Source organism: Sphaeramia orbicularis, chromosome 1, assembly GCF_902148855.1.
Source record: "Sphaeramia orbicularis chromosome 1, fSphaOr1.1, whole genome shotgun sequence".
Lineage (NCBI taxonomy): Eukaryota > Metazoa > Chordata > Actinopteri > Kurtiformes > Apogonidae > Sphaeramia > Sphaeramia orbicularis.
The window spans coordinates 30628433-30650586 of NC_043957.1; the positions used below are offsets into that span (position 1 = coordinate 30628433).

Sequence of the window (22154 nt, forward strand, 5' to 3'; positions counted from 1 at the left end):
TACTATTAAATTTTAAAAAATATCATTACAGTGTTGAGAATAAGTAGCTCTGAGGCTCTACCAAATATACTAATGCATTGGATTGTACAGATATGAACTGAATCTACTCACACTGATGAGTCAGGGTCTTATGTGTCCACTAGAGGGAGTAGTGAGTTACTCTGCTGGTTTCCCATGAGGCCTTTGAGCAAAGTGTCAGATAGTGAACAAGAGGAGACCTGCCAAGAAGCAACTCAGAAGAAGGTGACAAAATTATCAAAAGTTAGAAGCACTGTTGTTGTTTTCCCCACTGGACACAGCTGTAAATGAAAAGAGTGGATTTGATGCCGAAAATTGCAGCATTTCTTCTACATGGGTGAGTTTGATTGTGACGTTCATGAAGGTGTACAGGGTGGGGAAGCAAAATTTACAAAGAACATTCAGTTGTTTTTTCTCAGCAGGCACTACGTCAATTGTTTTGAAACCAAACATATATTAATGTCATAATCATACCTAACACTATTATCCATACCTTTTCAGAAACTTTTGCCCATATGAGTAATCAGGAAAGCAAACATCAAAGAGTGTGTGATTTGCTGAATGCACTCGTCACACCAAAGGAGATTTCAAAAATAGTTGGAGTGTCCATAAAGACTGTTTATAATGTAAAGAAGAGAATGACTATGAGCAAAACTATTACGAGACAGTCTGGAAGATACTATTAAAGAAGAATGGGGGAAGTTGTCACCCGAATATTTGAGGAGCACTTGCGCAAGTTTCAGGAAGCGTGTGAAGGCAGTTATTGAGAAAGAAGGAGGACACATAGAATAAAAACATTTTCTATTATGTAAATTTTCTTGTGGCAAATAAATTCTCATGACTTTCAATAAACTAATTGGTCATACACTGTCTTTCAATCCCTGCCTCAAAATATTGTAAATTTTGCTTCCCCACCCTGTACATATATCATCCATCCATCACAACACAAACTGTACAGAAAACAGAGGTGGTGCACTCCATACTTTAATCAGTGAGTATAAAAGTGTGTGTACATAATGTTGATTCATTGGTGGTTTTGGTAGTCATAAGTATGCTCTGGTCTGTTCTGGACTTCCCTCTGGTGTTGAGAGTTTGGAGTATTAATACAACATATTGTCCCTTTTATTGTGTTTGGGTGTTGTAGAAGGTATGCGGGTACATTGTAAGTTCTAATACCAGCTACAAAACTGTAACTTCTACCATGAATAAACTGTCTGTTTAAGAGTGAAGTTTCATTTCTGGTGCAATGAGAGGTCTTGACATTAAATGTTTAGTTGGATTATTACTTTTTAATGTCCTTTCATAAATACACTTGAATTTGAGGCTAAAATATTCATTTTTGTTTAACAGTGTAACATTCACACAGATACTTGTATTTCATTGACACATTATGGACTAATTAGTGTCCCTCAGTGAAAACTAATAGGGAGTGAATACAGACCAGGCTTAAATTGTTAACAATGGTAATCTAGATGTGAACAGATTAAACACTGTCTGATGAACATGATGTTTGTTTTCATTTATATCATGAATAAAGCTACAAAAAACTGCAAGAATGTCTGATGATCTTGGAAAATGCATACTCACTTTGCAAGTCATTTTATAGAATTGTTAATTACTTGTATTTTTTGTGACTTGAAATTGTGTGGTGTATAAAAGTGTTAACCAGAGCATTAGTAAATTTTGAAAAGCTGAAAGTGTGCAACATTTCATTGAACTGAGGGAGAGTAGATGTACACAGGATATTACAGACAAACTTTCATCTATTGAGGACCTGCAGCTGACGTCACTGGTCATGTGATTGTTGTTTACACCGCCATATTGGTAGGCATGCTATCTGGATCCAGAAAGTCAGAACTGTTGCTTTATATCGTGTTTTTCTTTGGACTCAAGTTTGCGTATTTTGTTATTTGTGAGTATGTCTGCTTATGATGAAGGCACCATGGATGAGTTTCAATGTTTACTAACAACAGTGATGTGCGGGCAACTCAGAGGTAAAAACAGGAGTACCAGCTACTAGCCGGTAACCATCAGCCGCGTACACCTCCAGGCTCTCTCCCGAAACTCGTGATCGAGCCGATATGTTAGCTCTAAAACGGTCCATTAACTGTCTCTGTCCGAAAACCGATCCCATCTTCTCTTTCACGGCCGCATAATTTGACTTGACCGCATTTGGAAGGCTTTCCCATAGCAGAAAAAAGCAGACTTGCACAGACAGATGAGGAGTATTGTCACCAGCTCCAGCTGAACTCACCGGTGTCGCCCGCCATAGTTCCAACTGCCACTTCCAGCTGAGGAAACTCTGGCTGCTGTCGCCGGCAAAGGGAGCAGGTAGAGCCACAATCACTCTCTCTCCATAAAGTAAAAGGTCAGGGGAAGCCCTCCTGGTAGGTTTAAAGGGGTCTTCATCACCGTACCACATGATGACAATTCTTTTTTTCCACACCGCTAAACGCAACAGTTACGCAGGTTAACTATACTGAGAAGCTACGCTAACTGCGGTAATAACTATAAACAGCGGTTAGAAGAACAGAACCACCGCTGCCACCAATGGAACCGAGTGGTCTTTCTGCCTAACTTATACATGGTGAAAGCTAAGGAATAAACGGCACACAGAAGTTTAGCAGGTCAATCGTTTAACACATTGTACGATCCAAGGAAAGCTTACCTACCAACATGGCGTCGTAAACAGACAACCACGTGATCATGTGACGTTTGTGCAAAACCTCATTACACAGGGCCGGCTCGTGGCATAGTCCATTTGGTGATTGCCTTTGGCACCAACCGCTGGAGGGGGTGCCACTGGTAGGCAGAAAAGTCAATAAATAATTATATTAATAATAATTATAGTAAAATAAAGAAATACTAGTACTGATAATGTGATAATTGCTCACTAACTGTCTTAACAATAAAGACATGAGAACAAAACAAAACAACCCCCCTTGTAATTTCTCAGGTGAGCTCTCCCTGACCCGGTGCTCACTGCACATGTGCATGGTTCACAGAGACAGAGCGGAGCTGAATGACACAGTCAGACAGGTGTTGAACTAAGCATCCAGGTAAATGTTGGAGAGTTTATCATCATGAAAAGGCCTTCCAAGGCCTTAGCTGCACAGTTTAGAAGAGGAGAAAAGAGGAGGCAGAAAAGCAAAAGCTAGCTGAATTGAAATGAAGCAAAGTTGGCTAATAATGGAACTGTAGATAATTAAGATATGAGATATCTGCTAAGGTGTGTGGTTTACTGCTGCTGAACTGGTTTACATATGTTTGTATCTGGTTTACATATGTTTCTATGTGGTTTCTATGTTTTTGTATCTGTTTTACTGCTGATTGGCTGGTTTATATATGTTTCTATCTGGTTTATATATGTTTCTATCTGGTTTATATGTTTCTATCTATTTTACTGCTGGTTGGTTGGTTTATGTATATCGGCTAAAATTTACTTAGGGGGTCAAGTGAGTGGCCATTTTTGTCCAAAAAAAGTTGTAAGAAATGCATAGAACTGTGTTGAAATAATGCTAATACATTTTTGCACAGACTACTGATATTATTTGACAGTCGAAGCTGTATTTTCAGAAATACGAGGGCCGTTCAATAAGTTCATGGCCTCACCCAGAACAGAACAACACAGACTGATAATTTATATTTTATTTTTCAACATAATCTCCATTTACAGCAATGCACTTGGTCCATCGATGTTCAAGCATCACTATCCCATCACGAAAGAATGTAACATCCTGTATTATAACAACCAGTATTTCTGGGTGAGGCCATGAACTTATTGAACGGCCCTCGTATTGGATTTTGAATAGCACATGTATGTGAAAACTTTTGCTGGTGGATGGACGTGACATTACCCATGATAATCTGGTCAGTACAAGTACTTTAATAGTAATAAACTTATATACTTACTATTGCTAATTATTCTCTTATTCATAAATGTTAGTATTGTGGATCTAAAACAATAACATGTTGACAAAAATACAAAATGTGGCAGTGGACGGATGTGACATGGTTGTTACGGATCCCATCATACTGATGCTTGGCAGCCATGTCACCATTTACACAAATGATCCCTGTGCAAAAACTAGTGTCATAATTATTTATTGTATTGTTTATCATCATACTAAAGAGTCAAGGTTATTATCGTTAACGAAAACGAACGAAATGACGAAAACTAAAATTGAAAAAACATTTTCGTTAACTGAAATTAATAAAAACTCTAATTAAAAGAAAAAAAACGATAACTAACTGAAACTGTATCGTGAGCTTACAAAACTAACTAAAACGTATAAAAATTATGGATACAATTCCCTTCGTTTTCGTCTTTGTCAATGTCGGATTGATATGAAATTAATTTATTTCGCTCCAGCAGTTTGAGCTGGTGACACCATACGACACTTCCCAGTCTGTCATGTCTGGTCACTGGTGGTTTCCAGTGGTCTTCTGGTCCTAACTGTACCTGGAACATACAGACTAAAGCTGGGACACAGCAGCACAGTCCTGTCTGGGGTTTACTGTAGTGATACATGGGTCGGGTTTTTTTTTTTTTTTTTTTTTTTTTTTTTTGGCGTACCGTGTGTGTGCGCGTGAGTGACAGAGACAGAGCAGAGCTAAAGGTCAGAGTCAGTGTTGAACTAGCATCCAGGTTAAAACTGGAGAGTTTATCACCATGAAAAGGCCTTCCAAGCCCTGACCTGCACAGTTTAGAAGAGGAGAAAAGAGGAGGATGAAAACTAATCCAATTACAGAGGTATGGAACCTGTTCTAATGTTAAAAAACGTTTGATGTTACAGCTACAGCTAGCTGAACTGAACTGAAGCAAAGTTGGCTAATAATGGAACTGGAGATGATTAAGAGATGAGAGATCTGCTAAGGTGTGGTTTACTGATGAGGAACTGGGTTATATATGTTTATAAGTGGTTTATATATGTTTCTGTCTGCTTTAACTGCTGGTTAGCTGGTTTGTAATAGGTTCCTATCTGCTTTAACTGCTGGTTAGCTGGTTTATAATAGGTTCCTATCTGCTTTAATTGCTGGTTAGCTGGTTTGTAATATGTTCCTATCTGCTTTAACTGCTGGTTAGCTGGTTTATATATGTTTCTATCTGCTTTAACTGCTGGTTAGCTGGTTTATAATATGTTCCTATCTGCTTTAACTGCTGGTTAGCTGGTTTGTAATATGTTCCTATCTGCTTTAACTGCTGGTTAGCTGGTTTATATATGTTTCTATCTGCTTTAACTGCTGGTTAGCTGGTTATATATGTTTCTATCTGGTTTAACTGCTGGCTGCTTTGTGCATCTCCTCTCATGCTTTGCACATCTTCGCATTGTTTCACGTAAGTGACGTTGTGTATGGATTGCACCCCCCCTCAACCTGCTATAGGGAATTTATACATTGTACGGTACATTGTGTCTCTGCTAAGTCCATGAGCCGCCATAACCCGACCCCCAAATAAAGTGTCCAGGGTAACCCATATCCATGCCTCACTAATTTCTTTGAATAGGATGGTGAGGAAGATAAAATATATGAAATAACTAAAACTAATACTAAAACTAAACTAAACTAAAACTAAGCATTCAGAAAAAAACGATAACTAATAAAAACTAACAAACCTGCTCTAAAAACTAATTAAAACTAACTGAATAAGAGAAAAAAAAGTCAAAACTAATTAAAACTAAACTATAATTAAAAATCCAAAACTATTATAACCTTGTAAAGAGTAAATAACAATATAGAATTGTTATTTCTTCATAAAAATGCTTATTATTAGAAAACTGTTGATTTAAAAAGTGACATGTGACATTCTTAATATATGTATTGGCGTAACATAAGCAGGATGGATCAGCACCATACTCCATATTGCAACCTGTAAAAACAAAACGTGATATGTAGTATATAATCTTGTAAGAAAAATTGGGGAATCTAAAAGAATAGAATATTTGTTTTTCAGGTAAATTCAGTTAAAATATAACTTGGCCATTTGTGACATTAAAATATAGCATTAATTGTGATGAAATTGGACATTTTTTACCTGAAAACATAGTTCATATGACCATCAACATGTTGCAACAGAACTGAAATCCTGTAAATTTGCATAACTTGCATTTACCAACACAAAGTTCCTTTGGGGATTCACTTATATCGATTTCTTATGCACAAAGACATAAATAAGGCCTCTAAGCAAATTTTAGCTGATATGTTTCTATGTGGTTTACTGCTGGTTAGCTGGTTTATATATGTTTCTATCTGGTTTACTGCTGGCTGCTTTGTGCAGCTCCTCTCACACTTTGAGCATCTCCTCTTTGTGACCCCCCCCCCCCCCCCCAGTGTGTGTGTGTGTGTGTGTGTGTGTGAAGAGGGAACCGAACAGTGAGGGACTCTACTGCTGGGTGTTTCATTGAGGTGGTTCGGTTTAGGTTTTCCAGTGAAATGTGTTCTAAAAGCAGGAAGAGAGAAGGAGAGAGCAAAGGAGGGAGAAAAAGGGAGAAGAAAGTGGCAAAAAGGCCCCCATAGGAGAACACCAACAATACCAATAACAACAACCATGGTGATAACCACAATGGCAACAATGACCAAAACAAGAACTAAGCAAACTGGGCAGAGGGAAGAAAAAAAGAAATTTCACAAAAATAAAATTAGATAAATAAGACCCGCCAAATGAGAAATACAGGAGAAGAAATCATGAATAGAATACCACAAACAACAACAGCACAAAAACAACACCAGCAACAGATCCACACCACATCAGCTGCTCTCACCAATCCACCACAACAGAGTGACTGCTCCAGTTCAAAGAGAACAAGACAGAGAGACTGAGGTGCACCCAGTGATAAACACATCCATGCAACCGCAACCACAACCCCTCTAAGGGCCAGGGGAAAGCAAAGAGGATCCCAAGGCCCGGCCGACCAGCACACAACACAGAGAAAGGGATCCAGCCTACCCCCCCCGAGAGGTGACGGTGCACACACCCAGAAGATGGCTGAGGAAGGCCCCCTACCGGAGGCCCCACAGCAGCTGAGCACAGGCCCCAGGGGGCCAGGGATGTCACCCATTGAACCCCCGCTGGGTGCCAGCCACCCGGGGGCAAGCGAGGCACAGGCCCCCGAGCCCCAGAGCCACCTGCCCCCTGGGCAGGGGCCCCACTCAGCACACCGGGAAACCAGGGTGCCCCAGAAAGCCACCCACCATGGGCCAGTATGCACCCCGATGCCCCGGCCAAGCGCCCTGGGGACCTGGAGGCCCACCATCCCATCCTCTCCAGCTTTTTTTTAATGACCCCCCCCCCCCCCCGTCACACCCCCCAGAACATGCACACTCCCAAGACCCTACATGCTTGTGTGCAGGGGGTGGAGAGGGGTTGGGGGATAGTATGACTAGGATGAAGTAATTTCTTTCCAAAAGACAAGCCAGTAGGCAGTAGGCACCCCCGCTTCCCAGAACCCACCACCAGGCTTGGCCGCCCAGAGGTCCAGGGCACCCAGCAACTGCAGCCAGAGAGCGGCCACCCGCTCCAGGGGCCACCCACACACTGAATCCTCCCATGTGATTCAGGGGCATGGATCTGGGACCAGCCCCCCCAAACAGACACAGGGACCCACCATCCTCCAGAACTCCCCAGTCATATTTGCCCTAGGGATGTAGCGATTATTGGCATGGCGACTCACTGCTGCAACAGCCCCTGCAGCCAGTACCAGTGCCCCAAGCCCTAATCACCGCCACAGCCACGCCCCGCCACCACACCCCACAAAAGCCCATGGCTACACTACCTGTCCCCCAGAGAGGCAACCGCTCCCCCAGGCACCCATGCTCAGTCCACGATGTGCGGCCCCCAAGAACCCAGTGGAACACACCCTCCCGGACAGTACCCCGGAGACCCACTCAAAAGGGATAAAGCTGGGGGCCTGGACGCACCATCACCATCCCAACCGTACAGCAACAGCGATGACAGTTGCAACCACCCCGACCACAACAGCCACGACACGGAATCCCCACCCCGCCACCCCCCCAATGCACACACAACCACACCACAGCCCTCCCTTAACCACAAAACCCACAAGCATCCTCCCACACCTACACACGTTCACATTTCATCAGTCCCCCCCATACTCACACTAATACACACCCACACACACCAACACAGACACGCCCACACAGACGCACACACAGATTCAAATACACGCACACTCCCCCACTCCCACCCCAGGACCCCCAGGACCCCCAGGCACCAGCCAGGCATCAGGGTGCACACCCGCGCTCCCCCAGACCCCCGGCCCACCCCACAGCCCCACGCCCCACCAGTCTAGTAGATTCTTCTAGTGGGTGGGGTTTATATTTTTCTTGGTTTTCTTGGCGATAGTCAGGACTGTTAGGAGTAGTTTGTTTTATTTGTTAAGGTTTGTTATTGATGTGTCAATGATATCTTTGCTGAAAACATCACTTTTCTTCAGTTTTCTCTTTCTTGTTTTGATAACCTTTGAATTTACTCTGAAATTTAACGAACATCTATATGTTCAGTGAATTAAATATAGAAAAATACAGGATTTACACTTATAAACCTCAAAATAAAGAGGATAATATTACAATAAATGGTGATAAGTCCTTTAAGAAAGGTTAAACAGAGAGAAAAATTAATTTGGGAACTGCCACAAAAGTAGCACTGGGTCTTTATGGGTCAATGCAGCCACAGTTGTGTATCCGTGTGTGCCACTACTAACACCTTTAATCATGACTGTACACATTCTACTGTTCTACTGGGTTCCACCTTCAGCTTGGATCCAAACATACTGATGATATGAATATGTCAGTACAGACATAGAAATATCTAGTGTTGAATTATAAGTGTGATTTTAAATGAACAAATCTCTAGTTTAAGTTAAATTAAAATGAAAATGTGCTCAGTGATAAATTACTAAGAGAATATCTGTAAATGATCTGAATAAAACAATAATATTTTGACGTTCAAAAAAACATTCTGCATATTTCTGTTGCTCCACCTACACTGTCACAGAGCACTAACATTTCTGATGTTTGCTTTTCCTTTCACTCTCTGTGAAGAACCTGAAGGTGAAGGTTTTCCAGATTCCTGCACGACCTCCAAACTGCTTCACAGGGTAAGTGAAAGTAATTCAGTCTCCTCTTATGTCTGACTTGATCTAGAAAAGTTATGCCAAGTTCATTCCAATCAGTGTAGTGGGTTTTGTTTCATACAGACCGACAAGGTGAAGCAAGTTTATTTATATAGCCTGGAAATAGAGGGGACATCCAGATCAAAACATTTTTAAAAATTAATTAACCCATAAAGACCCTGTGCTACTTTTGTGGCAGTTCCAAAGTATTTTTGTTTTTCTATATTTAACTTTTCTTAAGTAATTTATCACAATTTATTATGACGCAATCCACTGTATTTTGTGTTTTTTTTTTCAGTTAACATCAGGTATTTTCCTATATTTAATTCACTGATCATGTAGATATTCATAAAAGCTAAAATTAAAGTTGAGTGTTATTATATCAGTAACAGAGAAAACTGTAGCAAAAGTGACTTTTTCAGCAAAATATATCATTAACTGAGTATAAACCAGTGTGTCCATTCACTATCATTGATCCAACTCCATGGGTTTTACTGGTGAATCATAGTGAACCATAGTTGAACGTGTTTCCACCTTCAACTATGGAACCTTTGAACATCCAAATGGGTCATATCTGATGATCATAAAAAGATGACAAAGTGTTTTTTACACCAATTATTTACATGTACTGGTAGGATTGATGGATTCGAAGTTATTAAACATTTTAGATCAGTAAATGGTTTTGGACGTAGGTGGCTGTTTTTTATAGGTTAAGAGAAAGTGTTGATCACATACAGTCATAGTGAAAGGTAAGAGAATAATGTAAAAATATTGAAATGATTGAAAAGAAGATATAGTACTCTAGACTGAAATAATAAGAAAAGAATATAAGGTGAAGAGCTCATGAAAAATCCAGTTTTCTACCTGGATTTCCGTTTGGGGTAAATCTAAGCTCTACTGACTGATTTTTCAGGTGTTAGGGTTTAGCTTAAATAGCTAAATTTGTGGTATATTTTGGACTCTAGACTAAACCAGCTGTCTTGAGTTATTTTATATTCTATAAACAGTACTGGAGATGCATTCTGAGTCTAAATCCTTAGGTGATTTGTAAACTATTATTCCATAGCGCACTGACAGGAAGTGACATTTGCAAATAGGTACGGAATAAAGTGAAGTGTTCCTACTAGGACTAACATGCTCTGTTCTCTTAGTCCTGGTTAAAACTGAAGGTCTGAATGAACTGTAGCTGGTCAATGCTCTTTTTGAGAAGACCATAACACTACAGTTGACTCCCACTGGAGATGAATCCACGGAAGAGCTTCTCTTGTTGGGACACAAACCAACAGACACATTTCAAGGTCAAAAGCTCTTTTCAGTTCAATTTTCAATTTGAAACAGACTTGTCCCATTTGTGTTAAGTATACTTCTATCAAAACCATCACAATGGCTGAAAAACAATTCAGTTTCAGTTTTAAATGTCACCAAACCTGCTTGAGTTGAGCACTGAAAGATGTCTTGTTTCCAAAATACCATGGTCTTGAAGACCTTGTTTACAGTGTATACAAATGAGTAAGATATAAATACAGTTCCACATTGGATCTACTCTTAAATGTCTCCTGATTTTACTTTCTCAACCCACTCTGTCGACTAATTCCTTTATTACTGTATGGATATTAACTGATGGGAGAACAAGACAGGGGTTATACACAAACATTGATACAGACCCTGAAACCAAGACAAACAACAAAACAGTAACAACAGCAATAAACAGTAACAACAACCATAAACAGTAACAACAACAATAAACAGTGACAACAGCAATAAACAGAGCAACAATAAACATTGACAACAACAATAAACAGTAACAACAACAATAAACACATCAACAATAAACAGTAACAACAACAATAAACAGTGACAACAGCAATAAACAGAGCAACAATAAACATTGACAACAACAATAAACAGTAACAACAACAATAAACACATCAACAATAAACAGCAGCAACAACAATAAACAGTGACAACAGCAATAAACCGTAACAACAACAATAAACACTAAGAACAACAATAAACAGCGACAACAGCAATAAACAGAACAACAGTAAGTAGTGACAACAACAATCAACAGCAACAACAACAATACACAGTAAAAACAACAATAAACAGTGACAACAACAATAAACAGAACAACAATAAACAGCAACAACAACAATAAACAGTGAAAACAGCAATAAACAGTGACAACAACAATAAACAGCAACAACAACAACAATAAACAGTAGCATCAACAATAGAAGAACATCAGTGAATTTGAAGAACACCATAGTCCACAGGTGTCAAACATGCGCCCTGGGGGCCAAAACCAGCCCGCCAAAGGTTCCAATCCGGCCCACAAGATGAATTTGCAAAGTGCAACTTAGGGCATCAAACTCAAAAATAATATCATAATAACCTATAAATAGTGTCAACACCAATTTTTTCTCTTTGCTTTAGTGCAAAAACATTAAATTATGAGAATACTTACATTTACAAACTATCCTGTAACAATAAAATGTGAATAACCTGAACAAATATGAACAACCTGAAATATCTAAAGAAAATTAAGCACAGTTTTAACTATTTTCTGCCTGTTACTCAGTGTTTAGTGTCTTTGTAGATCTGGTCCATAATGCATTTGTAATAAATGATAAGTCGAGGCAGAATATTGATAAAATTGTACTTATATTTCTTAACAAATTTCATTTTTCAGGTTATTCACATCCTTTTTGTTTGGATAGTTTGTAAACAATGTCATTTTTTGCACTAAAACAATTTGGAGTTGTCATTATTTATTGGCTATCATGCTATTATTGTACTGGTCTGGCCCACTTCAGATTAAATTGGGCTGAATGTGGCTCCTGGAAGAAGATGAGTTTGACACCCCTGTCATAGTCCAGTGTCATAAGAACCAGGAGCAAACAACACAGTAAAACAATAAATAAAGTAAAGATAGCAACAGAATAACATTGGTGACTTTGAAGTTAAATTACTCAAAGGCCGTGTAACCCTACATTCAACATTGTTTTAATGGCTAGAATGCACCTTTCTGATTACAAAATCTCCAGTTTTCGCTAAATTTGGAGTCATTTTCCTATTCTTACACTGCTTTCTGCTCCATCAGACTGGTAACATGGAGAAGGCTCAGGAACCTCCACCTTCAGCCACTGCTCCTCCTCTAGATGCAGGAGCCTCTCTACCTCAGGTTGTCATACAACATGGTAAGAAACCATAAAACACTGGAGCAAACCAATCTGGTCCTCCTTCATTAATGATTTTTATCTTGAATATAATGTGTAATTTATCCTATATATTTATTAGGCCCGAGCCGAGTAAAGCCAGCACAGGGCCTGTTGAGTCTGCAGTGGGCGCATGGGGACGAAATCGCCAGTGACGCGGTCACCTTTCACCACTGTCACCACTCTCACACATATTCACATTCACGGCACTGAGACCTTTCCGAAGATGTACATGACATGTGCACAAACCGCATATTTACACCTGCTTAGAATGAATGGGAGTCAATGGGACACGCCCAGTCGGGGTCAGTCATGTGTGTGTAAGTGCACGACACGTGACATCTGACCCCACAGACATGTGGGGAACCTCGAGAGCTTTCAAATAAGGCCAAATATGTGGTTTCTATAGAAACAGCTATATTGTTCTTGCTCAGATTATTATTTTTTTTTTTTTTTCAAATTTACCTTCATGAAAATTGCATCAGTTCAGACATATGAACACCCATTTGGCTCAAATTTGACTCAATGGTACATCTCACAGGCCTACACCCATTCAATGGAACAATTGAATTTTGGCTCCATAGCGCCCCCTACAGATTTATTTATACAAAAATTTGTTCAGTTCGGACACACGAACACTGATTTGTCTCAAATTTGAGTCAACTGTCAATCTCCCAGGCCTACACCCATTCATCAGAAGACATAAAACTTGGTGCTAGAGCGCCACTTGCTGAACGATGGACATACTTGTACTGGACGTGCCAGTGGCGAGGGCCTTAAGATGCCGCTTGCGGCTTTAATTAAAAAAAATTTTTTTTCTTTCTCCTGCGCTTTGAGCTCAAATTTGACCCCCTGAACATTTACGAAAACTCACCAAAGTTTGCCGAAAAATTCAGAAATGTGCAAAATTGAATTTACATATAGGTTTCGTAGATATCGGTTAAGAAATGTTGCTGCAGCGCCCCCTTGAAAAGTGGAAATGCATTACATCAGTGGGAGCACGTCCAACGTAAAGTTTGTCATACAGTCACGAAAATCGGTACACAGATTCATCATGAGGAAACAAACAAAAAATATTTTTATGGCCATGCCCCTAAACCAACCGGAAGTCGGCCATATTGGATTGAAATTTCCAAAATGCTGAGTCAGCGTTTTCGCTGACGTCATATTTTAACTATCTCCTCCTTGGGTGTTTGGCCAAATAAGCTGAAAATCAGTGTACAGTATCTAGAGAAGTGGGGCATCAAAGGTTAGCCGAATTTTTGGGATCAGTTTCACCGTTTTTGTGCAAGGAGGTCACAAAGTTTGCGAATTTTTTTTTTTTAAAATTTGCCATTACAAAACTTACTTCAGTTCGGTCATACAATCACCGATTTGGCTCAAATTTGAATCAGTTGTCAATCTCCCAGGCCTACAGCCATTTATCGGAAGAAATTTAAATTTTGCACTATAGCGCCCCCTACAAAGTTACCTTTACAAAAATTGCTTCAGCTCGGACATACGATCACCGATTTGGCTCAAATTTGAGTCAGTTATCTGTCTCCCAGTTCTACACCCATTTGTCAGAAGACATTGAAAATTCACACAATAGCACGCCCTACAAATTTACCTTTATGAAAATTGCATCAGTTCAGACATACGAACACCTATTTGGCTCAAATTTCACTCAGTGGTACATCTCACAGGCCTACACCCATTCAACGGAACAAATTGAATTTTGGCTGCATAGCGCCCCCTACAGATATACTTATACAAAAATTTCTTTAGTTCGTACATACGAACACCGATTTACCTCAAATTTGAGTCAATTGTCAATCTCCCAGGCCTACACCCATTCATCAGAAGACATTAAAATTTGGTGCTAGAGTGCCACCTGCTGAACAATGAACATGCTTGTACTGGACGTGCCCGTGGCAAGGGCTTTTAGATGCCGCTTACGGCTTTAATATTTGCATTCTTACCTCCGCCAAGGAATGACAGAGGTTACGTTTACCTCCGCCAGGAGGTATTGTGATCGCTTTGCTTTGTGTGCGTACGTGTTTGTTTGTTTGTTAGCAAGATAACTCAAAAAGTTATGGACGGATTTTTATGAAAGTTTCATGAAATGTTGACACTAGCACAAGGAAGAAATGATTAAATTTTGGCGGTGATTTGGGGGGGGGGGGGGTCTTGAAAATTTCATGAAAATCTGTCCATAACTTTTTGAGTTATCTTGCTAACAAACAAACAAACACGCACGCACGCATGCACAGGAGGCAGATCTGTCTTGGTGGAGGTCTGCGCTCTCCGAGTGCTTTTCTTGTTTCATCTGAGTTTGTCTGTTTGTTTCTTTTTCCATTTGTTTCTTTGGCTGTTAGCAAGATAACTCCAAAAGTTATGGATGGATTTGGATGAAATTTTCAGGAAATGTTGATACTGGCACAAGGAACAAATGATTAAATTTTGATAGTAATCGGGGAGGGGGGTTTTCACTCTAACTTCATGGTGTGGAGAGTAAAACGTCAACGAAAATTAGGCCCTTATTGAGACTCCTTGGTTTGGTTGACTTTATGTAACACGGTTGTAAAAACACATTTACTCACACAATTAATAATGTAGAACAACACATTAATTAGAAAAGCACTCGGAGAGTGCAGAGCTCCACCAAGGCAGGTCAGCCCATCAGCCCCCCCTCCAATCACCACCAAAATTTAATCATTTGTTCCTTGTGCCAGTATCAACATTTGTCAACAACAATCAATAGTATCAACAATTATCAACGAAATCTGTCCATAACTTTTTGAGTTATCTTGCTAACTCACAGACAGACAAACAAACAAACCCTGATGAAAACATAACCTCTGCCATTCCATGGCAGAGGTAATAAATTCTGGAACCAGAAAACATAGGCAAGGTCCAAAACCACAAGGAGAAACAAAGGGAACACAAAAACATGTTGAAATCTAAACATATTAATCACTACAGAAATTATTCAATGGAAGAAAGTAGAGCAGAGTTAAATCCAACAAAAAAATAAAATAAAGTTTCATAATAAATTAATCAACAAAAAAATAATAGATTGATTTTAAGAGTATAACTTTTCATTAAGTATAAAGTCATGACTGTAACTAAATACAAATGCACCTACTCTGTTACCTCCTAAACTTAACATAAGGGTCTTTGTGCCTCCACTTGCTGTCCAACCAAGATATTTGTGAAATATGTCTGTATCAATTAATGCACTACACTTTTTTTTGTCCGCTCCAGCTCCAGTCCTGCAGGCTTCCCAATACACGGTCCAAACTCAGGTCACACAACTTGGTGGTGAGTGTCTCTCCTTGACCTTTTTTCTCTTGCAGCATAATATTGAAAACATTGTTTTTACCCACAATGACCCTGTGCTACTTTTGTATCAGTTCCCAAATATATATATATATTTTTTATCTATATCTAACCTTTCTTAAGTGATGTATCACCATTTATTATAACATTATCTTCTTTATTTTGCATTTTATCAGGATAGATCTGGTATTTTCCCTTACTTAATTTACTGATCATGTAGATGTTCATAAAAGCTCAGATTAAAATTGATGATTATTATTTGAAAAATAGAGAAAACTGAAGCAAAAGTGACTTTTTCAGTAAAATATATCAATATCGGAACATAAACCCAGTCTCTCCATCCACTGTCATGGATCCAACTCTGGGTTTTTACTGGTGAATCTATGGTGTGGAAGATGACAGTGTTTCCACGTTCACTACGGAGCCTCTGAATGTCCAAATGGGTCATATCTGATGACCATGGAAAGATGACAAACTGCATTTTACACCAATTATTTACATGTATTGATAGGATTAGTGGATCAACAGGTATTAAACATTTACATCAGTAGATGGTTTTGGTCGGTGGTGGATGCTTGGGTCTTTATGGGTTAAAAATCTTTTTTTTTTGAGGTATGGAGTGTGTTTGTTTTTACTCTCAGTGAACCAGATGGTGGTGATACCGCAGAGCTTACCAAGAGACTGCCCTGGACAGATGCGTTGTCCTCACTGCAACATGACTGTAACGACGCAAATCTCATACAAGAATGGTTGGATGACCTGGTTGATTGTTTTGACGCTGTTTTTGTTTTTGTGAGTTGAAACGCCAACACACACACACGCACACACACACACGCACACACACACACACACACACACACACTCTCTCTCTCTCTCTCTCTCTAATACCATCCTACTATGTATGTGTTAGTAGACTATATTGTGCTGTTCTTCAACAGGTTCTGGCCTTGTTTCATAATCCCCTTCTTTGTGGATTCTTGCAAAGACGTGGTGCATTCCTGTCCCATCTGTAACAACGTCATCCACATTCATAAGTTAGGAGGCTAGTAATTTTTAGGAGACAGACAAATCTCTCTTGTGCTCACATCAGTTATAATATTGAAAAATACATTACTCTTACATGAGCATAATGAGCTGTGATTATACTCCTTAATCTGTTTTTTTATATATATATTTAAAGGGGCTTCATTTAATATTTGTGCTTTCAGATATTAAAAAAAATACTTAAAATTATCAGCAGAACATTGAGAATAAGTAGCTCTGAAGTTCTACCAAATATACTAATGCATTGGATTGTGCAGATATGAACTGAATCTACTCACACTGATGACTCAGGGTCTTATGTGTCCACTAGAGGGAGTAGTGAGTCACTCTGCTGGTTTCCCATGAGGCCTTTGAGCAAAGTGTCAGATAGTGAACAAGAGGAGACCTGCCAAGAAGCAACTTAGAAGAAAGTGACAAAATGATCAAAAGTTAGAAGCACTGTTGTTGTTTTCCCCACTGGACACAGCTGTAAATGAAAAGAATGGAGTTTGATGCTGAAAATTGCAGCATTTCTTCTACATGGGTGAGTTTGATTGTGATGCTCATGAAGGTGTACATATATCATCCATCCATCCATCCATCCATCCATCCATCCATCCATCCATCCATCCATCCATCCCAATACAAACTGTATAGAAAACAGAGGTGGAAAACAATGCACTCCATACTTCATTCAGTGAGTGTAAGTGTGTGTGCATAGTGTTGATTCATTGGTGGTTCTGGTAGTCCTAAGTATGTTCTGGTCTGTTCTGGACTTCCCTCTGATGTTGAGAGTTTGGAGTATTAATACTACATATTGCCCCTTTACTATGTTTGGGTGTTGCAGAAGGCATTTGGGTACATTGTAGTTTCTAATAACAGTTACAAAACTGTAACTTCTACCATGAATAAACTGTTTAACGGAGTGATATTTTGCATTTTTTAATGGAATTATGCATTTTAAAAAATTTCCCTGTAGTCTACATAAACTGTAAATGCTATGCTTGGGTCTGAATTCTTCATTAATTCAACTCCACAGGTCCATCTTAAACACAATTTCTAAGTAATGACACCAGAAAGGTCGTTTTGAGCGCTGGCCCTTTAAATGCAAATGAGCCACTTCAGGCCCCACCCCCTCCAGGTTGTTGGCTGTGCTGCTCTGTCCCATTCAACCACTTGTGTGTAGGTAATCGGCTTTAAGTTGGGACATATTTTCAGTTTTTACTACAACCGCTGCTGCTGACAAACAATCATGGCGTACTGGGAGAAATGTTCATCAGAAGTCTTGACCTTATATGTGCAAATGTTGTGATGTAACTAGTTATAGACATAACAAATTAAGCAGGAATTAAAACAGGTTGTAGAAATCCACTAGATTTTGGCCAAAATTAATATAAAGACAGCTTTGCAGCACTTGGAGGGTTCAAATTCAAACTTGTTGAACTATTAGGGTCCAAATACACAAATAATTGTACCAAAGACTAACAAAAGTGGGTTTAGCAAAATATGACCCCTTTAAGAGTGATGTTTCATTTTTGGTGCAATGAAAGACTTTGATATTAAATGAAGACATGATTAAATGTTTAGTTAGATTTTCACTTTTTAATGTCCTTTAACAAATACACTTGAATTAGAGGCTAAAATATTCATACTTGTTTAACAGTGTAACATTCACACTGATACTTGTATTTCATTGACATATTATGGATTCTGCAAATGTACTATAACAGGTTGGAACAAAAAATCTTTATGTGAATATGGCATGTATGAATGAATGATAGTAGGGCATAACCGGAATACGTGTATTTTCTTTTTCCTTAACGTGAACAGAAAACTTCAGACATGATTTTGTCCCTCAGTGAAAACTAATAGGGAGTGAATTAAGACCAGGCTTAAATTGTTAACAATGGTAATCTAGATGTGAACAGATTAAACACTGTCTGATGAACATGATGTTTGTTTTCATTTATATCATGAATAAAGTCACAAAAACTGCAAGAATGTCTGATGATCTTGGAAAATACAAACTCATTTTGCAAGTCATTTTATAGAATTGTTAATTACTTGTATTTTTTATGTCTTGAAATTATGTGGTGTACAAAAGTGTTAACCAGAGCATTAGTGAGTTGTGCAAAGCTGAAAGTGTGCAACACTTCATCTAACTGAGGGAGAGTAGATGTGCACATGCTATTACAGACAAACTTTCATCTGTACACCTACAGGAAGTAAGAGTGGCAGATCAACCTAACCTAATTTTGACATGTTACAGTAGATGTGCTCATTTGCAGAAAAGTTCTCATACAGAGTGTGTGGATGGTCCTCGTCATTATGGTCCTCAACTGTTCCAGGTTTAAACATAAAACATCTTGATATTCATCACGACCCTAAAGACAAACACAAAATAGTGTGATATTGAAGTTGCACATGTCACATATCACCTCTGAACATGCAAATGGTACATTTTCCACATCACAACTTCTAAAGGTTGAAGAAAAGACAACTCCATTTGGTTTTGGTTTGGTTTTATGCATCATGTTTTACATAGTGAGTTTCAATTTCATTTCCTTACATTATTCTGAATTGTAGAGTCTCCTGTTTCAGCAGCTGCTAAGTTTCTGTTCACGTTAACTTCACCTTCTGAAATGACTAAAAGATTCGACACAGCAGTCCATGTTACAAGTCAGTTATGGAGATATAGATGTGTGTGTTTTACTTACTAATGTTTAATGCATACCTTATTTTTTGGAACATTTACATACAATGACCAGTGCAAATGCCACTATGAGCAGTACAAAAGGCTCAGTGTACGCCACAATATGAAGGGCTACAAAATCTAAAATGACCCAAAAAAAATTAAAAAACACCTCCTGAAACACATTCTTCATATCAGGTATTACAATTAGAAGCACAAACAACACAAGTAACTTTAAACATCAAGGTTGGCTTTACAAGTTTTTTTATTTCACTGTTTACTGTGAGCACATGGGGTTTCGCACCTTTGACAGGTTTGCCACTGGATTCAGTTCCCACAGTCATAACAGAAGTCACAGTGCTGCTGTGGAAAGACTTTGAATGTGCTTTTCTGCTATAACAATCAATTCTAGCCATAATCAATTATTACCAAACATCTTCAGTTCACTGAACCTATAAAAAAAAAAAAAAAAAAACTGTGTGAAATTGTATGACTACCACGATGATAAAGAGTTCTGCGCAAAAGTCCTCAGCAAACATTAGGTTTATTGGCTCAGTTGTTATATTTACATAAATGCATTTCTCAGTCTGTGTTAAGATTCAATGTGGATATATGGAAGTATTAATGGTAGGAGTTGTACTGCAGTAAAAACAGAAGATTCAGAAGAAAAAGCAGCTTCTATAAACCAAAGAGACAGTATTTACAATAATGACCTAATAAAGCAAATGATCTGAAAATTATCATCATTAACAAACATATTAGCAAAATAAGCTGAGAACTATAAATATAAGGGACATCAAAACCATCACATGAAAGGTTAGAGTGACGTGGTCCAAGGTCATGCGGAGGTCCGAAACAGGAAGGACAGAGAGGAACAGAGCAGGAGTGTCCGGCAGGTACTGAACTACAGTCTGGCAGAGAACTGAGAGCAGAAGTGAGTATAACCTGTCAGCCTGATGAGCTGCAGCTGTGTACACAGGTGATGAGAGTTGGCTGATGAGGTGGGTGTGGCTGAGTGAGGGCGGGAGCAGACAGAGGGAAAGGGATTGGCTGAAAAGGTGTGGCACAGTGCACAGTCCTCCATATACATCAGAGTTGTAACACTTCCATAGACTCCTATTGTCAAAGAAATATACATCTTCTGTCGGGTCATGGAGGGGCCAAAAGTTCCAAACAGTGTAACGCCGTCAGAACACATTCATTTCTATCGCAGCTGATCTAGCAACTCCAGCGGTAAGTTAATAAATTGTTACCGTTCAAATTATCGAGTGTATTTCCTGTATTAGTGAACATTCATGTTGTAAATTCAGTTTTCTTTGGTTAGGGTTAGGGTTTGTACAAATTTCTATCTCAAACACCTGTTGTGTTCGATTGTCAGCTGTAGCCCTATAGTTAGCTAGCTGACTTGGCCAGCTGTTGAGATTTAACCACTATAACCACAAATTATGGAGTTGTTACGATAAGGTAATGTTACTATGAATGTTGTTATCAGTGGGTTTTATTTTAGTTGTTTTGCTGAACCTGGTGGTGTTGGCTTAAGTTTGTCAGCTGAGGTCATGTGCTAATTAGGAGGAGAGTTGCTGTAGAGCTGAGCTTTGACAAATAAAAGTTCATTAAAGTTATTATTCATGAGTTTAAGGAGGAGAAACTTCTGTCACTTGGCATTTGTACAATCCGACTCATAAGGATTCTATTGAGTTTACTAATGTTGAGTTTTTAATGAGTTTAGCGTCCGCGCTAACATGCTAAGTTAGCCACTCTGCTATCTGCTGGTTAATGTCGTATTGTGTGTGTTATCAGAGCAGAGCTTGACAGACACACAGTGTTCACAGCTAACCACTGTTTTCTGCTTGTACCTCAGTCCTATAATACTAAAACTTGAAAATGGAAAAATTGTCCATCTCTTTACGAGTACAGTACAATTGCAGAATGAATGAACTTGTAAAGTTAGCACCTCTCGCATACGTAGCCTACCCAAGCTAACATCAACCTTTCCCCCAAAAATTTGTTTTCTAAATAATAAATGCAGTCCTTTCAGTGGTCAACCCCAGATTTTCCATGCTCACTGCTGTTTCTCCCATTAAAGCTATACCGTATGATGTGGCATTTTTACACTTTTCTTTTGTCATCTTAAAATGCTCCTAATAAGTGTGTGTCAAACTAAAATGTAAAAGAAATCCGCCAGGCATTGAAACTCAAAAATGTTTAATTCTCATATATTTCTGATAAAAGTCTGACCAATCATTTTAGTCGGTCCGAATAAAATAATTGGCCGAACCTGACTGAGCCTCCTGTCAATCATCCATTACGGCCGTCCAGCATCCGATCCATTATCGCCGTCTCCGCGTCCGATATGTGTCCCTCTGAATCTGACGCTTCACTGGCGCTGCTCCTCCTGTCAATGACCACAGTCTACTGTCTAGGATGTTTTTGGATAGAACTGACATGCACATGTGGAAGGGAATAAACGGATTTATGAACAGAAACAACAACTGAGGGGCACAAACGGGAGTCTGATGAATGAAGGATGGAGATAAAAGTCCGGAAGTCAGCTGTACTGGACTGAACAGGTCTGCATAAAGCTCAGCTTTTATGACGGTGGGACTCATACAGGTACATGTACATGGTGTCACACAACGTAAGATGATGTAGGATGATAATTGTATGGACTATGAAACTTCAAATGTCCACGGAAAATTCGCGGAGGCCGCGCGTTCACAGTGCGCGCACCCATCCCCTGGGCACTGCAGT

The 22154-nt window shown here is 39.2% G+C and overlaps 1 protein-coding gene across 1 annotated transcript; it reads left to right on the top strand.

Moving 5' to 3' along the window:
* Positions 1 to 9046: 9046 nt before the first annotated feature.
* On the top strand, positions 9047 to 17759 carry LOC115426288 (lipopolysaccharide-induced tumor necrosis factor-alpha factor homolog). Its single transcript, XM_030144295.1, has 5 exons — positions 9047 to 9134; positions 12253 to 12349; positions 15614 to 15670; positions 16330 to 16480; positions 16627 to 17759. Exons 1-5 carry the CDS (start codon positions 9048 to 9050, stop codon positions 16733 to 16735), a joined length of 501 nt encoding a protein of 166 aa, XP_030000155.1. The 5' UTR covers position 9047; the 3' UTR covers positions 16736 to 17759.
* The last annotated feature ends 4395 nt before the right edge of the window (positions 17760 to 22154 follow it).